Genomic DNA, 24,184 nt, shown 5'->3' on the forward strand with positions numbered 1-24,184 from the left:
CGCGCTGGGGATGAGCCTGAGAAGGCTATCGAGAAGGAGGATTGTACCTAGGCTTGTTATAAGCATAGGGAGCATTCTTCCTCCCAAGGAAAAATCATCTACCTGATGAGGTAGTAGCAGAAGGCGCCCAGTGGAAAAGATTGTCCATAGCAGTTTCCCGCTGAGTGATCTGATCAACCACTTGCTCGACTTTCTCACCAAAAATATTATCCCCCCGGCAAGGGACATCTGCAATCCGCTGCTGAACTCAATTGTCCAGGTCAGAGGCACACAGCCATGAGAGTCTGCGCATCACTATACCTTGGGCAGTGGTTCTGGATGCAACATCAAAAGAATCGTAAGCACCCCTGGACAGGAATTTACGACACGCCTTCTGCTGCCTGACCACCTCCTGAAAAGGCTTGGCCTGCTCCGGAGGTAGCTTATCAACCAAGTCCGCCAGTTGCTTCACCGTGTTCCTCAAGTGAATGCTCATGTAGAGCTGGTAAGATTGAATTTTGGCCACGAGCATAGAGGCCTGATACGCCTTTCTCCCAAAAGAGTCCAGGGTTCTAGATTCTCCCCGGGGGCGCCGAGGCAAAGTCTCTAGAACTCCTGGCTCTCTTGAGAGCGGAATCCACCACCATAGAGTTATGAGGTAACTGCGACTTCATCAGCTCAGGTTCGCCATGAATCTGATATTGGGACTCAGCTTTCTTGGGAAGGGTGGGATTATTTAGCGGTTTCATCCAGTTCAGCATAAGTGTCTCCTTGAGCACATTATGCAAAGGAACCGTGGATGACTCCTTAGGTGGTGAAGGATAGTCAAGGACCTTGAGCATCTCAGTCCTGTGCTCATCCTCAGATACCAAAGGAAAGGGAATAGCCACAGACATTTCCCGGACAAATAAAGAGAAAGAAAGACTCTTTGGGGGAGAAAGCTTTCTTAGGATCAGAGGGAAGACCACAAGACTCCTCAGAAGAGAAATACCTGGGATCTTACCCTTCATCCCACGAGGCATCCTCATCGGTATTGGACAAGAGTTCCTTAACTGCAGTCCAAAACCAGGTCCGTCTCAACGCCAAGGAACCATGTCCTCGATGGCGATGTCGAGAAGTTGACTCCCATGCCAGCGGCAATGAAGCTCCCTCCAGCGATGTCGATGGGGAGTCAACCTGGGTGGCAGCAAGCACCCCCAGTACCGGAGCAGACTGACGCAGCAACCCTTCCAGAAGACCTGGAAGAATGGCTCGGATGCGCTCGTCTAGAGTCGCTATCGAGCAAGGCTACGGGGTCGGTGCAAGAATCGGTGTCAGAATCTGTGGAGGTCGAGGAGGCAGTACCGGGCTGTACGAAGACCGACACCTTTTGAATGGAGGGTGAGTGGTCCTCCCGGCGTCGATGCTTCACGGGTGCCGAATCCTTCGACGCCCCAGAGCTCCCGGTACCTTGCATGGAAGGAGACCGATGACGATGCTTCTTTGCCTTTGCTCGATGCACGTCATCGATACTCCTCGGTACCAATGAGGAGGAAGTGGAATCCACATGCCTCCTCGGGGTCGGGTCCGAGAGAGGTCGGTCCCAGGGGGCCTGCACAGCAGGAGACTTCGAGGCAGGTGGAGACCCACTTGACGGCTCACTGCTCCCAGCGTGTGGTGGTCTCTGAACAGCCATTACCTGCGCTCCTGAAGTCGATGCCATCTTCAGTGCTGATATCGATGCCGCCGACCTCGGTACCGCTGTTGACGTAGACACAGAAGAATTGGTCGAAGCTCCAAAAAGATGGTCCTGAAGAGCTTTTCTCGACGCTTGTATCCGCCTTTTAAGGATAAAACACAACTTACATGCATCTGGGCGATGGCTGAGCCCAAGGCACTGAAGACACCACGCGTGGGGATCGGTAGGTTACACCGAGTACACTTCTTGAAGCCGCTGGGAGTCCTTGATGAAGTGGATGGAAAAATAGCGGCGGCGAAGTCAAAATTCTCGATTGTGCCAATAAAAAGGGCACAAAATTGAGAAAACACGTACACGCGGCCTAAGAGGGCCGCAACGAAAACGAAAGGAAACTTAAAACAGGCCAAACTAAGAAATAAGGGACTTTAAAAAAAAAGGTTTTGTAGACAGGATAAACAAAATGAGATGAAAGAGGAAGAAAAAACTGCGAAAAACTCAGAAAAGGAAGACTCTCTTTCTCTCTGGGCCTGAGGAGAGAGACTGATGAAGCAGCCACTCTCCACCGCGGAAAAAGAAAAACTGAGCGGGACTCTCGCGCGATGGGTGGGAAGATGGCCGTGCAAGCGCGGTGCGCACCCCGCGTGCTGGAAGGCTCTGGCAAAGTTTTGTTTATTTTCCTCTGGAAAATTGACGTTCCTGGGCCGCCGTGGACGCCGACCCGTCATCAGTGAGAACAAGCAGCCTGCTTGTCCTCGGAGAAAATATATACTTCATAGCATGATAGTTGCAACAATGTAAACTGGACACTAATATTTCTCAACCAAAAAGAAATAGTTCAAATTAATGATAAGACATTTCACAATGTTCTGTTCACTGAAATGGAAGCAATTGAGATCACAAAAAACTCTGAAGGACTGTAAGGTGCTGTAATCATCTCCACATGAACAGATGATTAGAAAATACATTTTGCTTACCTTATCATTTTCATCATTAAGATGTCCACAGGTACTGTAGATATCTGGAAAAATATTTGACCAACCACTGCTTGTACAGTTTTTGCTAATAGTTCCTGGGGGAAAAAGATATTAAGGCATTTAATTCTGATTCAAATTAAATACACACTTTAAAAAGTCTTTCCGCCCGATATTTAAAACCATTTAACTGGCCAAGAACTCTTAACTGGCTATCCGGCTATCAGGTGATATAACTGGCTATCCGCTAATATTCAGCACATCACTGGCTAGGTTTGGTGGCCAAATTAGACCACCAAAATAGCAGGTATATCTTTGGCTGGTTTAAACTTAACTGGTCAGCATTGAATATTGGCTTGGCTGGTTATGTTTAAACCAGCCAAAAATACACCGGATAGTCAATGCCGGTCACGGAAAATGGCCTGCAGTGGAAGGCAGCCTGGCTAACTCCTGTGGCTGAACTACAGTTTAAAAGGTCCGATATTCATACAACACCTAAAAGTATATAAATTTATATGGGAACAGGTTTTAAAAAATTAGGGGATGGGTAATTATGGAATATACATCTCCCTATCATAAAAAGGCACAAGTAATAAAGACTATAAGGGGGGTAGGATCAAACATGTAAAAGGAGCAATGCATCCATAAACATTGCAATTTACTAACAAATGTTATTAACCCACATTGGGGCCATTCTACTAAAATGCATTAAGTTTTGGGCTTAATGTGCTGTAATGTAAACATTTTAATGCATGACTAGCCCAAAATTAATGCTGCATCGAGAAGGGGTATTCCCACTATTTTTCATTGCCGGTTGTGCATTAACATTCAGATTAAGGCGCAGTACCTGCTCCCTGTTAATGGAGAAGCACTTAGGGCTAGATTCTATATAAGGCGCCTGAAAATTCCATGCGGAAAGAAAATACGCCTAGGCGTCTTCTCTAAAGTACACCTATATTTTATAGAATATGCTTAAATTTCCACGGGTTATATAGAATACACTGAGTGCCTCTCCACATGTCCAAATTTAGTTGCGGCTATAGTGGTGGTACTAGCCAAGAAAAACCCTTAGGCCAAGTTGATTCCCACTTGGCTCAAGTCAAGCGAGGTATGACCATTCTATGATCCTGTACGGATCTTAGGACCTTAGAAGGTGTATGTGGGATAGCCAATGGGTGCAGGTAGGACGTTGCTGCTCATTCACTTTGAATGGGCTTCATTGGCATTGGCATGTGGGAATCACTATCGTGTCTTGATACAAGAGGCCTTTTGGTTTTTTTTGTTTTGGTTGGTTTTAATCATTTATTTATTTGTATGTGACCTTTGACCCCTTCGGGGGTTTGCACATATAATTGCAGCAATGAGAATGGTGCTAGTTATGCTGCCAGAAACTGCTGAACTGAGTTGTTGTGTTATGCTGTCATTTTGTGCAGGATATGTGGTGCTATGTTTTATGTTTAATTAATTTGTGAGCTTGTAAGCAGCTTGGAATTGATAAGTTTATTATTTTCCCCAGTTAAAAACCAGGCTGGTGAAGTTGTACTTTAAAGCACCATTAGGGTAGGTGTCCTTCTTTCACCTCTATTTTTATATTAATTTTATACTTTGGATTCTTGTTCCTTTACATGTTGATAATTATTTGATATTAATTGATTTTCTGTGTTATATCTACTTATGTAGAAGTGTAGAAAAACACGAGGCAGATCTAGTGAATTAAAAAGAGAAGTGATTTATTAAAACAGTTACCCACTTAATCCTTCCTAAATGGTACTGGAAGTGCTGATAGTGCCAAAAAATCTTTGACATTTTTATGCCTTTTAAAAGCCATTAGTAACTCCCTATTGTAAAAACAAGGAATGTTTTGGATCAATGGCCAATATTTCCTTAATATGCCAATAATATCTGATGATAAATGATCTTAACATAGGGCATCTTTTACTCACGGCACACTCACGTTTTTGGCATGTTCTAAAATTGTGGGCGTTCTAAACATTAGACATGCCCATAGGAATGCATTGGCGTCTCTAATGTTTAGCACGCGTCAAAAACGTGAGTGCATCTTAGTAAAAGACCCTCATGGAGTACAGACAACCTTATCAATATTTTTATTATTTTGAGTCTGCAAAAGACCATTTCTTATCCTCTTTGTAAAAATATTTTGGCCATCATCTTTATTTGATTACTGCAATCTAGATCATCTGAACACAACTTTTTAACTCTCAGGAACTGACTAAAAGGGAGATTATGTTTAAGAGCTTGACTATGGCAACTATCATAGTGCAAAAACTTATTCCTATCCATTGGTTTGCGATATAATGTAGTGACAAACTTTCCAAACTTTATATTGGATCCTGATATCCAAGAAAGATAATTCTTTCTTATTAAAATAAATCTGAAATTTCAGATTCTCATTTCTTGTGTTTAACCATTCATAAAGGTCCATCAGCAAGGTCTCACTACCTACCCATATCATCAATATGTCATTAACAATGCTGGTCGGCAAGATAAGGAGCACTGGCTAGACAGGGGTATGTCCTTGAAACAGCTTTATGCGAAACATTCAGCATGTAGGGCTACTGCCCCAGAGCCAACAAAGCTAAGTTAATTATTACAATTTAAAAAATGATAGTCAATACTTAACCACAAGTTGTAAAGGTAAAAGAACAATACGGTTGTTAAGAAGACCGATGATGAACTGAGTGCTTAATTCTCATGGCAGAATATTTGAGGCTTGAACTAAACTACTGAGGTCTGTATAACATAAAAAATTTAGGGCTCTGTTTACTAAGGTGTGTTAGCCTTCACTTAGCGCGCACATTAACCATGTAGGTGCCTATAGGGATATTGTAGGCATGCACATGGTTAATGCGCGTTAAAAACTTTAGCGCACCTATAATGCTGTTTAGTAAACAGGAAATCCCTCGCCACAGTTTGATGAGACTTTTCCCCTTATTGTTCAAGTCACGTTTCACTGTGTGTGGTTTTAGCTTAGTAAACAGGGCCCATATTTTGCCTATGATAGAGGCAATTTAGACTCTAGGGGCCCTGTTTACTAAGCCGCGCTGTAGGTGCATACACTTTTTAGCGCACGCTAATGCTAGAGACACCTATAGGAATATAATGAGTGTTTCTAACATTAGCGTGCGCTAATTACAGCACGGCTTAGTAAACAGGGCCCTAGCACTTTAATACTTTTTGTGTGTTATCATTACTAGAGTTCGGGAGAGATAAGTGTCGGATGTGTGAAAGTTTAACTGGGTCAATAAATCTACGCCATATTATTATATTTTTCTTAAACGGATTATCTTGTAAAAAAATTTTTGTTAAAACATGCCATAAATAAGTTAGCCAACGATGGTGCTACAGTTGCACCCATGGCTGTACTTTTCACTTGTTTGTAATAAGTACCTTTAAAAACAAAGAAATTCTCTTTCAGCGCTATAGTGATTAACTCCATAATGAATTCAGTAGGTATCCTTCTTAATACAGTCCTACTAGCTAATACTTCTCTGACCAGCTGTAGCACCATCGTTGGCTAACTTATTTATGGCATGTTTTGAAAAAATTTTTTTTACAAGATAATCCCTTTAAGGAAAATATAATAATATGGCTTAGATTTATTGACAACATATTGATGATAAGGGTAGGTAGTTTTTTCTAGTCTTGTTAACTATGGGCTCCTTTTACTAAGATGCATTAATGATTAGTGCGCATGAAACGTTAAGAAGTCCATTGGAATAAAATGGCTTTCTTTGCATTTAGCACGTGCTAATCATTAGCACACACTAAGGGTCTCTTTTACTAAACTGTGCTAGCGATTTCCTTGCAGCAAATGTGACATAGCCCATTCAAAATCAATGGGCTGCGGGGCATTTGCTGCAGTGGGAATCACTAGAGCGGTTTAGTAAAAGAGGCCCTAAATCTGTTATCACACCGTAGTAAAAGGAGCCCAACTACTTACATCTTATGGGATCCAGTTCAGTTGCAGGATTTTTTGGTGGATAAATCTAAAAAACAAGAACATAGTCCAATGATCCATCTAGCCCAGTATTCTGTTTCCAGGAGTGGCCAATCTAGGTCACAAGTACCTGGCAGAAACCCAATTAGTACACCATTCCATGCTACCAATCCTAGGACAAGCAGTGGCTTCCCTACATCTATCTCAACAACAGACTATGGACTTTATTCTCCAGGAACATGCCCAAACCTTTTTTAAACCCAGATATGCTAAATGCTGTTACCACATCCTCCGGCAACAAGTTCCAGAGCTTAACTATTCTTTGAGTGAAAAAATATTTCCTCTTATTTGATTTAAAAGTATTTCCATGTAATTTCATTGAGTGTCCCCTGGTCATTGTACTTTTTGAATGAGTGAAAAATTGATTCACCTCCAACTGTTCCATATTACTTGACTCAGGATTTTGTACACCTCAGTCATATCCTCTATCAGCCATCTCTTTTCCAAGCTGAAGAGCCCTAACCTCTTTAGTCTTTCCTCATATGGGAGCAGTTCAATTCCCCTCTATATTTTGGTAGCTCTTCTTTGAATCTTTTCTAATTCCGCTATATCTCTTTTGAGATACAGCAACCAGAATTGGATACAATACTCAAGGTGAGGTTGCACCATGGATCGATACAGAGGCATTATAATATTTTTGATCTCATTTTGCATCCCTCTCCTAATAATTCCTAGCATCCTGTTTGCTTTTTTGGCCTCTGCTGCACACTGGGCAGATGATTTTAGCATATTATCTAAAATGACACCTAGGTCTTTTTCTTTAGTGCTGACTCCTATAGTGGACCCTAGTATCAGTTAACTGTGATTCAGAGTATTCTTCCCAATGTTCATCACTTTGCAATTTTCTGCATTAAATTTCACCTGCCATTTGGATGCCTAGTCTTCCAGTTTCCTAAGGTCTTCCTGCAATTTTTCACAATCCGCATGCGTTTTGACAACTTTGAATAGTTTTGTGTCATCTGCAAATTTAATCACCTCACTTGTCCTTCCGATTTCCAGATCATTTATAAATATGTTAAGTTGCACTGGTCCCAGTGCAGATCCCTGCGCTATTCCACTATTCACTTTCCTCCATTGAGAAAAAATGGCCATTTAACCCTAACTTCTCTTTTCTGTCCAACAACCAATTCTTAATCCATTTTGACATGTGTTTTCACAAGTTTGAATACTTTTGTGTCATCTGCAAATTTAATCACCTCACTCGTCCTTCTGATTTCCAGATCATTTATAAATATGTTTAGCACTGGTCCCAGTACAGATCCCTGTAGTACTCCTCTATTCACTTTCCTCCATTGAGAAAAATGGCCATTTAACCCTAAACTCTTGTTTTTTGTCCAATAACCAATTCTTAATCCACAGAAGGACATTGACTCCTATCCCATGACTCCTTAATTTTCTCAGGAGTCTCTCGGTACTTTGTCAAAAGCTTTCTGAAAATCTAGATATGCTACATCAAGTGGCTCACCTTTATCCTCATGTTTATTCATGCCTTCAAAGAAATGAAGCAAACTGGTGAAGCAAGACCTCTCATGGCTGAATCCATGCTCACTCTGTTCCCTTAAACCATGTTTGTCTACATGCTCCATAATTTTATTCTTCATCTTTTATTCTATTTTGTCCAGCACTGAAATCAGGCTTACTGGTCTGTAAATTCCTGGATCACCCTTGGAACCCTTTTTAAAAATTGGCATCACATTGGCCACCCTCCAATCTTCAAGTACTATGGACGATTTTAACGACAGGTTACAGATCACTAGCAGCAGTTCAGCAATATCATGTTTGAGTTTTTCAATATCCTGGGGTTTATACCATCTGGTCCAGGTGATTTATCATTCTTTAGCTTGTCAATTTGGCTCAGTACATCTTCCAAGTTCACGGAGATTTCTTTCAGTCCCTCTGTATCATCACCCCTAGGTAGATCTCTTACATCTTCTTCCATAAAGACCAAAGCAAAGAATTCATTCATTCTCTCCGCTATAGCCTTGTCCTCCCCGAGTGCTCCTTTTGCTGTTTCCTGGTCTAATAGTACCACAAATTCCCTCGCAGCCTTCTTGCTTCTGATATACCTGAAAAAAGTATTACTATGAGTTTTCGTCTCCACGGCAAGTTTTTCTTCATATTTTCTTGCAACCTTCTTTATCGATGCTTTGTACCTGGCTTGAAAGTGCTTATGTTGCTTCATATTTTCTTCATTTAGATCCTTTTTCCATTTTTTGAAAGGTGTTCTTTTGGTTCTAATAACTTCTTTCACCTCACCTTTTAACCACACTGACTGTCATTTGCTCTTTTTTTCACCTTTGTTAATATGTGGAATACATCTAGTCTGGGCTTCCACAATGATATTTTTAAACAACGCCCACACCTGATTTAAAGTCCTAACCTTTGTGGCCAATTTCACCTTCTTTTTAACCATTTTCATCATTTTGTCATAGTAGCCCTTTCAAAAATTAAAAGCTGCTACAGTAGATTTCCTTAATGACTTCGCTCCAGATATCAGCTCAAATTTGATCATATTATGATCATTGTTTCCTAGTGGATCTAACACCATTACCTTTCATACTATGCACTGCACTAAGGAATAGAGCCAAAATAGCTCCCCCTCTCGTTCGTTCCTCAACCAGTTGCTCCAAGAAGCAATCACTTATTACATCTAGAAATTTTACCTCCCTAGTACTCCCTGATGTAACATTTATTCAGTCAATATTAGGATAATTGTAATCATACATTATTATAATGTTGCCCAATTTGCCATCGTTCCTAATTTCTGTAAACATATTTTCATCTGTCTGTTCATTCTGCCCTGGTGGATGCAGCCTTACCAGTATACTCCTTCCTTTCACACCTGGAATTTCTATCCATAAAGATTCCACACTGCCGTTTCATGTAAAATGTTTAATTTGTTTGACTCAATTCCCTCTTTAGCATATAGCGCAACCCCCCTCCAATTTGATCCACTCTATCATTGCAATATAATTTGTACCCTGTGTCCCATTAATTGTTCTCTTTCCACCAGGTTTCTGAAATGCCTATTATATCTGCCTCTTCATTTAGTGCTATATACTCCAATTCTCCTATCTTATTTTTAAGGCTTCTTGCATTTGTATATAGACACTTCAAACTGTCTTTTTTCCTTTGATCTACAGGCTGCTTTGAAAAAAGCTAGTGTTTAATTTTGTTTTATTAGGCTGCTGTATTTAGAAGATTAATAAGTGAAGTCCATTAGTAGAACTGTAGGCCTTAATTTTGATTTAAATTTTCCTGTTCTTTTATTAAACTCCACCAGTTTCTCTCCTATGATCTCCACAACATGGACTGGGATATTGATTATTTCTTTATATTTATCATTCTGTTTTTTTATTTCTTGTATTTCTGATATTCACTATTGTGAATGTGTATCTTTACAATGCAATTTAAAAAAATTACCCTCAAGTGTTCATACCTCTCTCCCTCAGTTTGTGTGGGTCTGATTTTGAGTTACCTATAAAACGATTCAACACACTGAGGATAGGTCCTGTTATCAGGGTTGAAAGTTAGAGAAAACAGTCCAGAAGGGCTTGGATGACTTTCAGAGGGTAATTTGATAACAAGTTGCACAGGTTGGAAATCCAAGTAGGTGCCTATTTTGAAGCTGTTTTATAATGATACATGTGCCCAGTGGTGTGCTGGAGCAGGCTCTCACAGGCTCGCAAGAGCCGGTTGTTAAGTTTTTAAGAATTTTGGGAGCCGGTTGTTAAAGTAGGGCCCTCCATGGCTACTTTAACAACTGACTCCCAAAATGTGGGCTTGGGCCCCTCTGCTAAATTCTCTTTTACTTTCCTGGTGGGGATGCTGAGCCGTGCCAGCCAAGTAAATAGACTGCTTCTGCTCCCCGCTTCTTGTTTCCAGCTCTGAACAGCAGGCTGGGACTTCTCCAGCATGTGTGAGAAGTTTCAGCATGCTGCTCAGAGCAAGACGTTGGGAGTGGTGGCAGTCCATTTATTGGCTGCCAGCAAAGGTATGCCTAGCGTGCCCGCACGAAGGGAGGGAGGAGAGAGAGGCAAGTGTTGCTCCCCCCCACCCCGGCCACCCCTAGCCCTTCCAACTGCAGAGCTGGCTACGTCCAGAGAAAGAGCCTGTTGTTAAAAAATTACCAGCACACCCCTGCATGTGCCTTTATAAAATAGCACTACAAATGCTTGAGAGAAGGAAGGACAATTCGAATTTCTACTTTTATCAAAAGATGCATTGAAAATGATTATGGATTATATGAAGCAATTGGGGTAGACCCTTATCTTCTCTTTTATGGAAAGTTGTGCCTGAGCAGATGTAAATGTAGAAGTATGAGTGTTGGTGCATATTTTATAAACTATCCCAAAATGCATTTGAAACCTACTGATAACAGTTTACCAAAATTAGATAATGCAGGGTTAGAGGATGCTCTGCAGTTCCAGATCTGCCATAAAACTCCCAGAAAGGAAGAAAGTATGACACAATGCTAAGAGTAATGGGCTGAGAATGGTAGAAGGCAGGATGCAATCTTGCTTCTGGTCCTAATACTTCTTGTGATCTTGGTGAAGTCATTTTATATTCTCTTGCCAAGGGAAAGGGAAAGGGAAATGGGACTTGATATACCACCTTTCTGAGGTTTTTGCAACTACATTCAAAGCGGTTTACATATATTCAGGTACTTATTTTGTGCCAGGGGCAATGGAGGGTTAAGTGACTTACCCAGAGTCACAAGGAGCTGTAGTGGGAATTGAACTCAGTTCCCCAGGATCAAAGTCCACTAACCACTAGGCTACTCCTGACATCCTGTCTTGGGCACCCACTTAGATTATAAACTCTTTAGAGAATGAATTTATTGTACCTGAATTCTAATACTGCTTTAAGCATCCTTTGGAGATGCTAAAAACCAAATTCACTTATTAAAGTTTCCGCATAGCTAATGTGGAACACATAGATAATGGGTTGCTGCATGTATTTTGATTCATAGTAACATAGTGGATGATGGTAGACAGACCATGTGGCTCATCCTTTAGAGCAGGGGCAGAAAACCACATTCCTCAAGGGCAACACTCCAGCTGGGTTTTCAAGATTTCTGCAATGAATATAAATGAGGGCTATTTGCATACAATGGAAGCAGTGCACGCAAATCATTCTCATGCATGTTCATTGTGGAAATCTTGAAAACCCGACTGGGTTGTGGTCCTCCACTCATGTTTTATTATTTAGCTATCTTAGTATTAAGTTTTAACTTACAACCTCTGGTTGGAAATTTAAATTGGGTTCAACATTCTATTTAACATATGCATTTATTACAAACAAAAGTTAGTTGCTTATTTTCATATTTTGTTTCTTTGAAATATTGCCAATAATATTTTTGTTTATGCACATGTACACAAGTTAGCTTCAGGTGAAAGAAATATAAGGGAAGCAAATTACATACGTGATGCAAAGTACACTGGTAATCTAGGGGCCCTTTTACAAAGGCGCATAAGGGCCTACGCATATCCAGCGCATGCCAAATCAGCATTACCGCTCGGCTACCGCATGCATCAGGCAATAATTCTGAATTTGGCACACAACGAAAAGACGTGGTAGAAAATATTTTCTATTTTCCACTGCATGGCGCTTACCAGTAGACGGCACTGTACTCGCACTGCATGCCTACTGCCTGGGTAGCGCATGAGACCTTACCACTAAGTCAATGGGTGGCGGTAAGGTCTCAGGCTTAAAATGGATGCGCTCTGGTTTTTAGTTTGCCGCACATCCATGATCCAGCCCCTTAAAAAAGGCCCTTTTTCCAGGACATGGTAAAAACTGGCCCACCGCGTGCACAAAAGACACACTCGCACTGCCACAGGCCACTTTTTAACACAGCTTAGTAAGAGGGCCCCCTAATTCTTTAAGAAAATCTCACATTTGGTTAAGTTCCCCGCTACATGCAATGTTTAATTTAAGCATTTGCAGAAGAATGAACGATAGCGTACCTGTTTTTCTGTAAGCATTTGTCATTATTTTCGGACAGGAGACATTAACTGTCTCTCCAGTTTTAGCAGGGTGCCAGCAGGCAACGTTATCCCAAGTTCCATTACAGCCTGCAAGCAAACGTAATGGTGTGAGATTTCAAACAACTCATAACATTAACAACTAACCACAATAATATTTACTGCAATATAAACCTCTTCTGGACAGTATTCTAAAGATAAATTATTTGCTGGAGCCAGCAATTTTCCCTTTATGTTGCCGTTAATTCATTTATATCAAAGAGCATCCACTTTGTCCCTATAATGCATCACATCAAAGCCAACAGCAACCAGATTTTCAAATCAGATTTATCCAGACTCAGTTTTTCCTCACCGCATACAGTTCTGATTTTCTATTGCATTTGTTAAGAAAAGCAAGACTGCCAGTCCATGAATACAGTAAGCTCAAAGCAGGATTTTATGAACCTGTCCTGAAAATTTGGAGTGGAGACATTTTCATCATTATGATCCACACAGTAGGCATTACCAGGATAGTAGTGGTGTAAATGTTAGCACCTAGATTGTTAAAGAACGCGGGTAGATGATAACATTGTATAACCTGTGGGTAAATGCACATTCCACCAAACTACACCCATGTGAACGTCCACCTGCAAAGTACAAACCATTGAACATTGGTGCGTACTTACAGTCTAGTGCTTAGCCAGACACTGTTTATTTATGCATATATGTGTTCATATATACGAGTATTTGTCTACTGGCATTTATGTGTGTTCTTGCCGCCTAAATCGAGGCAGTTTCTAAAAGAATTAACACCATGAGGAGAAATTCTATAAAGTAGGTGCAAGCATTTTATTTATTGAAAACAGTTTTTCACTGCACTATCCTAAATACTAGGGGAAAGGGAAATGGGACTTGATATACTGCCTTTCTGAGGTTTTTGCAACTACATTCAAAGTGGTTTACTTATACTCAGGTACTTATTTTGCACCAGGGGCAATGGAGGGTTAAATGACTTGCCCAGAGTCACAAAGAGCTGCAGTGGGAGTTGAACTCATGATTTGGGCGTCCCTGACCGTATTATCGAAACAAAAGATGGACGTCCATCTTGTTTTGATAATACGGGTTGCCCCACCCCTTTATAGGGCCATCCTTAGAGATGGGCATAGGAGCCGACTCTGTGGGTGCTGTGGGTGCTTGAGCACCTGCAATATTGAGCAAATTCCTTGTGTGTGTCCAGGGAGGGATTATTTCCATTAGGCTTAGCACCCCCAATAATTTTGAAAAGTTGGCTCCTATGGAGATGGGCACCCCCGTTCGATTATCCCCCTCTATGTTACTATATGCATGCAAATTTTGTGCGCTAGTCAATTTGAGATGTGACTTTCAAGAATTAGAGGGTTTTGGGATAGTGACTCTGAATGTCTCGCTCAACAGCACATCCAGATGGCAGGTGCTGTTATCCTGATAAATGCTTTTGAATATTGACCTGGGTATCTTTTATACCTTCCCATATCTGCCCATGTTTCTTTGTATTTTTACCCAGCAGTTCTCTCATTCTCTAATATGCTTCCACCTCAGTCAGAAACAGGGCTGAGATTTGGCAGCATTAGTCTTCAAGTGAAACTAGCTGGAGATTTTCCCCCATCTTATGTCCTCCCACCCCAACACCTAGAACCTAATGTACTAAAGTACTAAGTGACTTTGCAAAAGTCCACTTTACATGAAAAGTAGCACAAAACATATGGAAGCATGCAAAAGTGGCAAATTTCAAGCATTTGGTGTTATTTTGCACATGAAGTGCACTTTTATGAAGATATTTTGCTGTAGCAAACTTTCATGTGACATTTGCTTTGTGCAAAACAGTCACCTGCAGCTATATTTACAGTGGAATGGAGGAGTAGACTAATGGTTAGGTCAGTGAGCTGAGAACCTGGGGAACTGGGTTCAATTCCCACTGCAGCTCCTTGTGATCCTGAGCAAGTCACTTAACCCTTTATTGCCTCCAGTACCATAACTTAGATTGTGAGCCTGATATCAACAGAGAAAGTACATGTATATATAATATATGTATAACACTTTGGTTATACCACAGAAAGGCAATATATCAAATCCATGACCCTATACAGTAGGGGAAGTCAGTAAATATTCTAAATAACAAGAGAGGCTCATCAGCACCTTCTAGAATCATAAAATCAATAAAAGGGGCTTGGTGGCCCCTACAAAGCACTTCCCACTTTCACAAAAACAAGAGCAACTCAGCAGCTCCAACACAACACTATCTACTCCAACGAAAACAACAAGAGGAGCTCAGTGGCCACAGCCAAAACACCAACATTGTACTTCCTACCCCCAGTAAAAACAAAACACCTTCTAAACTCACAAAACCACCACCTATATTCCTTTCCTCTTACAAACTGTACCCTATAGCTTTTTCCTCTTCCCCCCTCTCTTACCCCTTGCACTTCCCCTTACTCTTGTTTCCCATCCTTTCACCCCACACTCCTCTGCCCCTTATCCTGCCTTCAAATAATAGGCAGCTTGGGGTTATTCTGGATACATTATATTTTCTAGCAGGCTTCCGATGGTATTGTATAACATGATAATTCCATTATAGTGGCCAGCCCGGTGGCTCAGATGGTATACGGTATGTACTTCAAGGTTCAAATCCAGCATCAGAATTTCCATTCCCTGGGTTTGGGATGATGCAAAGGCAAAATTCATAGCCCCAAGGGCAGGGAGAGGTGCAACTCCTGTACAAAACATCATCTGATTAGAGGTTCATTGTTAGGTTTCAAAGGGAACCCAAGAATATTGGTAAGTAAATTCTTTAATAATATTCAAGAGCTGTAAAACAAATCTAGGATTATGGATTGGATGTTGAAGCTCAGTACTCACTTGTTCAGTACCCTTATTTTATCATCCCCACCTTAGTAATTCCCTTATCTCTTATTTGTCCTGTTTGTCTGTCCTAATTAGATTGTAAGCTCTGTCGAGCTGGGATTGTCTCTTCATATTCAAGGTACAGTGCTGCATATGTCTAGTAGTGCTATAGAAATGATAAGTAGTACTAGTAGTAGAGCTTCCAAGATAGCATTCTCAATATCATCGAGGCAGGAAGTAAACGTTTTTGAGGAGAGACATCAGTGGGCTGGAATATGGATGCTGGCAGTTAAATAGGAGACCAGCTTTTAAACTAGATGTTGAAGTTAGTACATCCTAAGTGAAAGCTGAATATTGCTGAGGAGCATATGGGTATGAATGAGATACTATTTCTAACAGCAGTGAAACATCATAATGGTTGGAGAGGCCAAACAAACTAATCTTTGGCCCTGTTTCTAAGCTCTCTAGTTGCTGATGTTGCGTTGGAGAAAATATTGGCCAGGCCACAACCCTAGTTTCAAGTTTATTAAAGTCTTATATTCCACCCATCAAGGAATTTCTAGGCGGCTTACAATAAAAGTGGGGAGAAAATAGAAAAAATAAGGAGAAAAAGAAAACAATAACAGAGAGAGGGGAGGAGGGAGAGAAATACAATAGTGGTGCATCACCTATGACTGTGACTTCAAAAGATATCAACATATGAGAAGTTGCATGAGGTCAGATGAATACAAAGGCAGGACAGAGAAATAAAAGTGATTCTAAATTACTATGCTCAAATGCTAATAACTGACTAGCCTGTACATAGCAATAAAAAGAACACATTTAAAAATCTAAATACAAAAACAAGGCATTTGGAAGTATATTTTATGAGCCACATTCATGCATGAAATATTGCTTTACATATGTAAATTAGGTGACACCTACAAGTACCTACAGTGCAACTAACACATACTTGTATTATAGGCATGCTGAAGGGCAGACTTTGGGCAGATCGTGGGAAGAGTTGAGATTTACATGCATAAATACAATCACGTGTTCTTAATGCACTAAAATTTACACCTGCTCCTGACCAATGTCTGCGCTTTCAAGCTAGTTGCTATTTCTTCAGGACTTTTGCTAGGATTATATAAAGACACAGAGGACCTCCTTTACTAAGCTGCCTTAAGAAGCTAGCACAGGTTTTTACTGTGCTGTAAACATTAACCTGGACCTGCTCTAACCTCTACCATGTGTTAAAACCAGTAGCGTGGTAAAAAAAAATCCATGCTGGCTCCTTAACGTCGGTAGGGGCGGGAGTTGGGTGTGACATGGGCAGGTCGGAGGACTGGCCAGCTGTGACAGCTAGCATATGGGTTGGTACTGCACACTAGCCCTCATGACTGCTGACAGCATGGCTACAATTACTGCCACCTCCAATTGAACACTGTTTATAGAATAGCGTGTAGCACTGGAATCCGCGACCAACTTTGGGTGCAAGGATTTATACCAGCTGAAACCTGCTATAAATCTTCACATGTAAGTTAGGTGCGGATCCTCCAAATTCTATAATAGTGCACGCATCTTTAGTGAATGCTCTGACCTGCCCATGCCCCTACCAAGGCCGTGCTCCCTTTTTAGTTGCACACTAAAAGATTTGCCCGTGCATCTTTATAGAATAGCACTTAGCAAGATGTGTGTGCAGATCCTAACTGGAGTCAATTAACTGCAATAAAGAGTTGTTAGTGCCCAATTATTGCTAGTTATCGGCTCACTCAATTAGATTGCATGTGGAAATTTGTGCACGCAAGTTTGGGCACCATATATAGAATCCAGAAGTATTGGGTTACAGTTACATCTGCTGTTTAAGCTACACAGTTTTTATAGGTTAATTTACACACATATATTTGAATTTTCAAAGTACTTGCATGAATGCAAATTCCATCATAACTTCTATCCAGTAAGGTCTCTGCTCAGTGCAGGTAAAAGTCTGTGCGTGTAAGCTATATACATGTACTTTTACTTTCACACAGGGACGGTAATTTTTTAATAGACCAATGGTTTCCAAACCTAGTCCTGGAGGCACCCAAGCCAGTCAGGTTTTTCAGGATACCCACAATGAATATTCATGAGACAGATTTGCATGCAGTGGAGGCCCAGGATAGGGAGAAAGAGAGGTGATGATGAATGTAGGGATATGAACACAGGGGAGATCCTGAACAGGGAAGTATAGGGACACAGAGAGGGAAGATGGATGGTGGACATGGAGACAGAAAATATGCCATATGGAAAAGAGACCCTGGTGAGTTAAGAGAAGACAGAGGGAAGCAGAAACCAGAGCCTGCTACCAACATGATTTGACAAATAAAATGACCAGACAAGAAAAGGTAGAAAAATTAATTTTGTTTTCTATTTTGTGATTATAGTATGTCAGATTTGAAATGTACACCTTGCCTGAGTTAGTGTTAGACATGGCTGGGGCCCAGGGCAGAAATCTGGGAGGGGACCCAAAAGCCCACTACCAGGCCGTGCTTTCTTCAGCTTCCAGTAGGCTTGGGGCTCTCTCTGGTCAGGGTCCAAGAGCAGTTGCCCTAGTTGCACTCTCCTAACTCCATCCCTGGCATGTGCTATCTTTATATTTTGCACAGTACAAGAGTAAATGCATCTATACTACATAACTGCTCGAGGTTTGTGCAGATGGGGCCAGAGCTTGCAGGGACAGGGATTGAGTGCACGGCGACAGTGCTCACGGGGATGGGGCAGGGACAGGGACAGAGCCTGCAAGGGCGGGGCAGGGCGGGGGCAGAAACAAACTTTGTCCCAGTGTTATTCTCTAGTCTTTATCTGCGAACATTTACTGTTATTTTGTTACTAAATTATATACTAGTAAAAAAGGCCCGTTTCTGTTTGAAAGGAAACGGGCGCTAGCAAGGTTTTCCTCTGAGTGTGTATGTTTGAGAGAGTGTATGTGAGAGTAACTGTGTGAGAGAGGCTTCTGTTCCTGCTGCTGTGCATTCCCAGTGTTGTGCTGATTCGCTGCTCCCTGTATCATGGCTCCGCCCCTCTCCCTTCTACTGGCCAGTCTGGTGTGGGTTGTGTGACGTCACTATTATCTACTACATGAGGGAGTTCCAGGCAGCCTCAGAATGTTGGAGGTGAGAATTATTATATAGGATTATATACTATAGGCCACTATAGTATATTCCTCCACTGTATTATATATAGTGTAACAGTGGCCTAATGGTTAGTGCAGCAGACTTTGATCCTGGCAACCTGGGTTCAATTACCACTGCAGCTCCTTGTGACCTCAGGCAAGTCACTTAACCCTCCATTACCCCAGGTACAAAAAGCTTAGATTGTGAGCCCTCTAGGGACAGAACCTGCATATAATGTGTACAGTGCTGCATACATCTAGTATTGCTATTTTGTTTACATTTAAGTCATTGGTTCTGAAGGATGTAAAAGAGATGGAACAGTTTTTAAACCTCCCTAAATTTAAGTTAGTGAGAGAAGAAAAGATAGCTTGCAAAAGGTTGAGTCAAGAGCCCTCTATTTTTTATTTTAGATGAAGACTATTACATGTCAGAGGTGAATCATCAGCTTGTAGCTTCTCAGACATATCATTTGTTAGGTCATGATCCTTCTGATTTTGTAGCTGCTTTAATTGTGGATGTCATTTGTGAAGGGCTTTCTAACTAAAGCTGAATATCAGTTTCTGAACGATAGTTTTTGTTTTGTTTTAATTCTGATTTTTTATGTTCTTCCTAAAGTGCACAAAAGCCTGGAGAACCCCCCAGGGAGGCCTAATGCCTCTGCTCAGGATTCTTTATTGGAATGAACTTGTAAAATATTTAGATACTTTTTTCTAACCATGTCTTTTACTATTAAGTGTTTTTGTGAAGGACACTAGTCATGATTTCCATCTATTACAGAATTTGGACAATGTGGGAACTTCTATTTTGCTGGTCACCTTAGATGTATGCTTCATATATTCTAGTATTCCTTATGAAATGCTTCCAGTGATTCCTGGCAGACCCTCAGCAGTTTCATACTGAAGAGGCCCAGGTGGACTTTATTTGCCTCTTCCTTAAAGGAAAGGACTTACACTGCGTCACTCCTCTGTTGGATGGAAACAGCCCACTTCTGTGCAATCTGAAATAAATTGTAACTATCATGAACCCTCAGGTTTGGGATGCCATCACCTGTTCCAGAGATTCCTAAGCCTGTGGCTTTAAGCCATTTCAAAGCCCCCTACTTTTCTAAGTTTCCAGCTCCTGGCATTTCAGTCCAGGCTACAGCTACCTTTGCATCAGTACCCCCTGTTCCTAAAGCTCCAGCTCCTGGTATTCCTGTCTTGGTTTCAGGAGTTCTCACATTGCAGACTTCAGATCCAGAGACTCCAGCCCTGGATGTCTCTGCTTCCCTAGAGATTTTGGCTCCAGCGACTCATTTCTATGGTCGTTTCAGCTCCTGTGCCAGAGTCCCTGGCTCTAGAGATTCCACTTTCTATGGTTTCAAAGCTGGTCTCAAGGGATCCTACATTCCTGAATCCAGATTCTCAAGACTGACTCCAAAGACTCTGGTATCAGAGATTCCAATCATGCTCCTTATTTGGCAACTTGACCTCTAGTGGTAGTACTGCCACAGTACTGCTAAGGGTCAGATCCACCATTTTGAACCCTGTCAGTAACAGGGCTGGTGTGGATTGATTTCAAGACCTTGAGTTGTGATTGGGAAGGAGGTGGTTTGCCACAAGCGTGTTTTATTGTTTAGACAGCAGCTACCTATTGATTAACAAAACTGCCAGAAACAAAACAAAGAAATCTGAAAATGACATACGAAACCAAACAAAACATATTTTTTTTGCCCACACACCCTTAGTAATTATTTGGCAGTAAGATATAAAGACTAAATGTGAGGGTTAAAAGTCTGCAGGATACATGGAGATGATTTAAAACTACTATATTGGAAGCTTAGATGACGTGTATTCCATAAGTTTAAAAAAAGGCTGAAAATGATCAAATGACTGGCTTTATTTATTTATTTGTTACATTTATATCCCACATTTTCCCACCTATTTGCAGGCTCAATGTGGCTCACAAAGTACCGTAAAGGCGTTTGCAACAAATACAAGATTGTGTTGAGGTCAGATGAGGTAGAAGTGAATCAGGCGTCATGGGGTCGAGGGGAAAGAGGAAAGTAAATGATGGTTAAATAGTGTTGTGAAATAGGCTTTTAGAGCCAACAAGCTGTTCTTTGCAAATGCAAAGCAAATTCTAAGGAGGAAAATAGGAAAGATTATAAACACTGTTAAAATTGGATGTAAATCATCAAAAAGACAGGCCATGAAAGAATTTGAGGATAGACTTGCCAAAGAAGCAAAAACTACTAATAAAAACGTTGTCAGGTACATTAAAAGCAAGGAGTCTGTAAGGAGTCAGTTGGACTAGATGATCAAGGGCTATAAGGAGCCCTCAGGGAGGATAATTCCATTACAAAATTAATGCTTTACTTCAGTCCTTATTGCAGAAGATATTGGGGTCACTGTGGACAACACACTGAAATCCTCATCTCAGTCTGTCAGTGTGCAGTAGCATTAATAAAGCAAATAAAACTCTTTGCAAAGGAAGAAAGAATACAATTAAGTGTAGCGTAATGCCATATATAGATTCATGGTGCAACAGAACCACATAGATTGAGTCTGTCTGCAGTTCTGCTCGCCCCATCATAAAAAGATATGGCAGGACTGGGGAAAACTACGGAACAGCAAAAATGAGAAAGGATAGGAAATGGCTCATTTATGAGCAAAGGCTAAACACATTAGGGCCCTTCAACTTGGAGAAGAGACAACTGCAAAAGGATACTGTACAGTCGGAAAATATAAAACCATCACTCACGGAACAAGTAAACAGAGAACCTTTCCTTTACCCTTTCAGATAATACTACAGCTAGAAGGCCTTGCATGAAACTAATTGGTAGCAGATTTAAAACACATTTAAGAAGGTGTTTTCAATCAAGGCACAATTAAGCGGTGGGTGTGTTCAAGTTAAGTGGTCTTAACTGGTTTTAAAAGAGGTTTGTACCTGGTTTGTGTTGTCTTTATTTATAGAATGATAGAACTGCATGAAGAAGTACATAAAGAAATAAACACCGGGATAAATCAGCGCAGATATACTAAAGATTTTCCCCATGGGGGGGGGGGGGGGGGGGTTATAATAGGGTGACCATAAAAATTTGTGAAAACATGACTATTTTTGCTAATTTATTTTATTTTAACACATCTATAGTTAAACAATGTTTTTTGTTTAGAGTATGACAAAGGTGCCAATGAAAAAAACTCCAGGAGAATAATAGTATAGGGCAATCTATATCATTCCATAGTAGGGAATTACGCTCCAGTTCTTTTTGCTATCTACCCAAGGCCACTCCCCTAACCTTTCCCCACCAATCTCTCCCTCCTCTCCCCCCCCCACATCTAATCTTATATTCCCATTAGGTCCCCCTTCAAGTGAGCCTATAATAATTTCTGTTCTCTGAGAGATGGTCAATGCCTCAGAAACTCCATCAGTTTCTCCATATTGTAGACCTCTGTTCCAGACATGCCAAGTTACACAGTTCTAGGTTGGACATTTTTGGACGGACAGTCCTGATTTTCTGAGCACCTAATCCTGGTGCATTATGGGATTTGCAGCACTGATTTCAATGGGCAGGTTCAGGTACTACAAATCTCACACTGTTTTGGGACATAAGTTCAAAACGAGCGGTGTGCCCAAAATCTCCAGCCTGGAACTGGGTAACCATACATCAAAACTTAGAGCCTTGGGGTTCTTTGATGCTGCAGCCACATCTCTTAAAGTAACCAACAAATGCCTCACTAATTTGTCTGTGCTCTGCTCTATACCTGGTGTTGATAGATTAAAAAAGCAAATATTTATATCTAGGGACATTCCCACCAAAAGTGAAACATAGAATTGGAACCTTTGCATCTCCTCCAGCAAAAGATACTATTGGAAAAGCAACTTATATCCATTCTCCTGATAGGGATCAAAGCCATTGCAGTAATCTGAAATATTTCTTCCCATATTTCCCTTGGCCAGACAACCTCCAATTCCTTTTCTCAGGGTGCCATGTACATAAGAACAGCCATAATGGGCCAGACCAGTATCCATCTAGCCCAGTATCCTGTTTCCAACAGTGACCAATCCAGGTCACAAGTACCTGGCAGAAACCCAAATAGTAGCAACATTCCATGCTACCAATCCCTGGGCAAACAGTGGTTTCCCCATATCTATCTCAATAGCAAACTATATACTTTTCCTCCAGGAAGTTGTCCAAACATTTTAAAATCCAGATATGCTAACCACTGTTACTACATCCTCCAGCAATGAGTTCCAGAGATTAACTATTTTTTGAGTGAAAAAATATTTCCTCCTATTTGTTTTTAAAGTATTTCCGTGTAATTTCATTGAGTGTCCCCTGGTCTTTGTACTTTTTGAAAGAGTGAAAAATTGATTCACTTTTACCCATCCTACACCACTCAAGCTTTTGTAGTCCTCAATCATACCCTCCCCTCCCCCTTTAGCAATCTATTTTCCAAAATGATGAGCCCTAATATCTTTAGCCTTTTCTCATATGAGAGGAGTTCCATCCCCTTTATCATTTTGGTCGCTCTTCTTTGAACCTTTTCTAATTCTACTATATCTTTTTTGAGATTCAGCAACCAGAACTGAACACAATACTCAAGGTGCAGTTGCACCATGGAGCGATACAGAGGCATTATAGTATTCTCGGTCTTATTTACCATCCCTTTCCTAATAATTCCTATCATCCTGTTTGCTTTTTTGGCTGCCGCCACACACTGGGCAGAAGATTTCCGCAAATTGTCTACAAGGAGACCTATATCTTTTTCTTGGGTGATGACCCCAAGGTGGACCCTAGCATCAGGTAACTATGATTCAACTCACTCTTCCCAATGTGTATTAATTTGCATTTGTTCACATTAAATTTCATCTGTCATTTGGATGCCCCGTCTTCCAATTTCACAGTCCCATGTGTTTTAAGAACCTTGAATAGTTTTGTGTCATCTGCAAATTTAATCACCTCACTTCTTGTTCCGATTTCCAGATCATTTATGTTTCAAATCATTTTTATTAACGCCATAATCAGCACTTAAACAACAAAGGAAAGTTACAATTTTGTCCCCTTAAACCTTCAACCCCCCTCCCCGTCCCACCCACAAACTACCCCATATTCTACTGCTGGGATGGATAACCATAAGTACAGATAGCTTCTGACAACCACTACAAGTTTACTAATCTTTCTCTCGCTACAGGAGTAAGGGTCTACCAAAGAGGGTGCCATCTTTGGCGGAATCGCAAAGCTTCAGCTGGTGTACGAGAGCAAATTGCGCATCTCTCCAGTCTCATTAGGGATAGCATTCAGGTTCGCCAGCCCTGGATTGTTGGGGTATGCATAGTCAACCACTCTGTTAATATGACCTTTTTTGCTATTATGACAGTTCGCAGGATGAACTCTCGACACCCTCGAGGTACTGGCGGTGTCAATCTAGGTTGGTCAAACAACAGGAAGAGTCATAGTGCCAGCCAACTGACCAAAGAACAGAAATCTGTTTCACAAGGGTCTTCCAGAAGTATACAATCTTTGGACAAGTCCAAAACATGTGTCCCAAAGTTGCACCCTCTCCACCACATTTTGG

At 41.1% G+C, this 24,184-nt stretch overlaps 1 protein-coding gene across 1 annotated transcript in view; it reads right to left on the bottom strand.

The window, feature by feature from the left end:
• VIPR2 (vasoactive intestinal peptide receptor 2) overlaps positions 1-24,184 on the bottom strand; it is a 167,773-nt gene that overhangs the window by 106,617 nt on the left and 36,972 nt on the right. The window contains exons 3-4 of the mRNA XM_030198778.1: positions 12,616-12,723; positions 2,632-2,726 (exon numbers count right to left, since the gene is read on the bottom strand). Of these exons, the coding sequence (XP_030054638.1) occupies positions 2,632-2,726; positions 12,616-12,723 (203 nt within the window). The remainder of the gene's footprint in view (positions 1-2,631; positions 2,727-12,615; positions 12,724-24,184) is intronic.

Source organism: Microcaecilia unicolor, chromosome 1 (assembly GCF_901765095.1).
Source record: "Microcaecilia unicolor chromosome 1, aMicUni1.1, whole genome shotgun sequence".
NCBI classification, from domain to species: domain Eukaryota; kingdom Metazoa; phylum Chordata; class Amphibia; order Gymnophiona; family Siphonopidae; genus Microcaecilia; species Microcaecilia unicolor.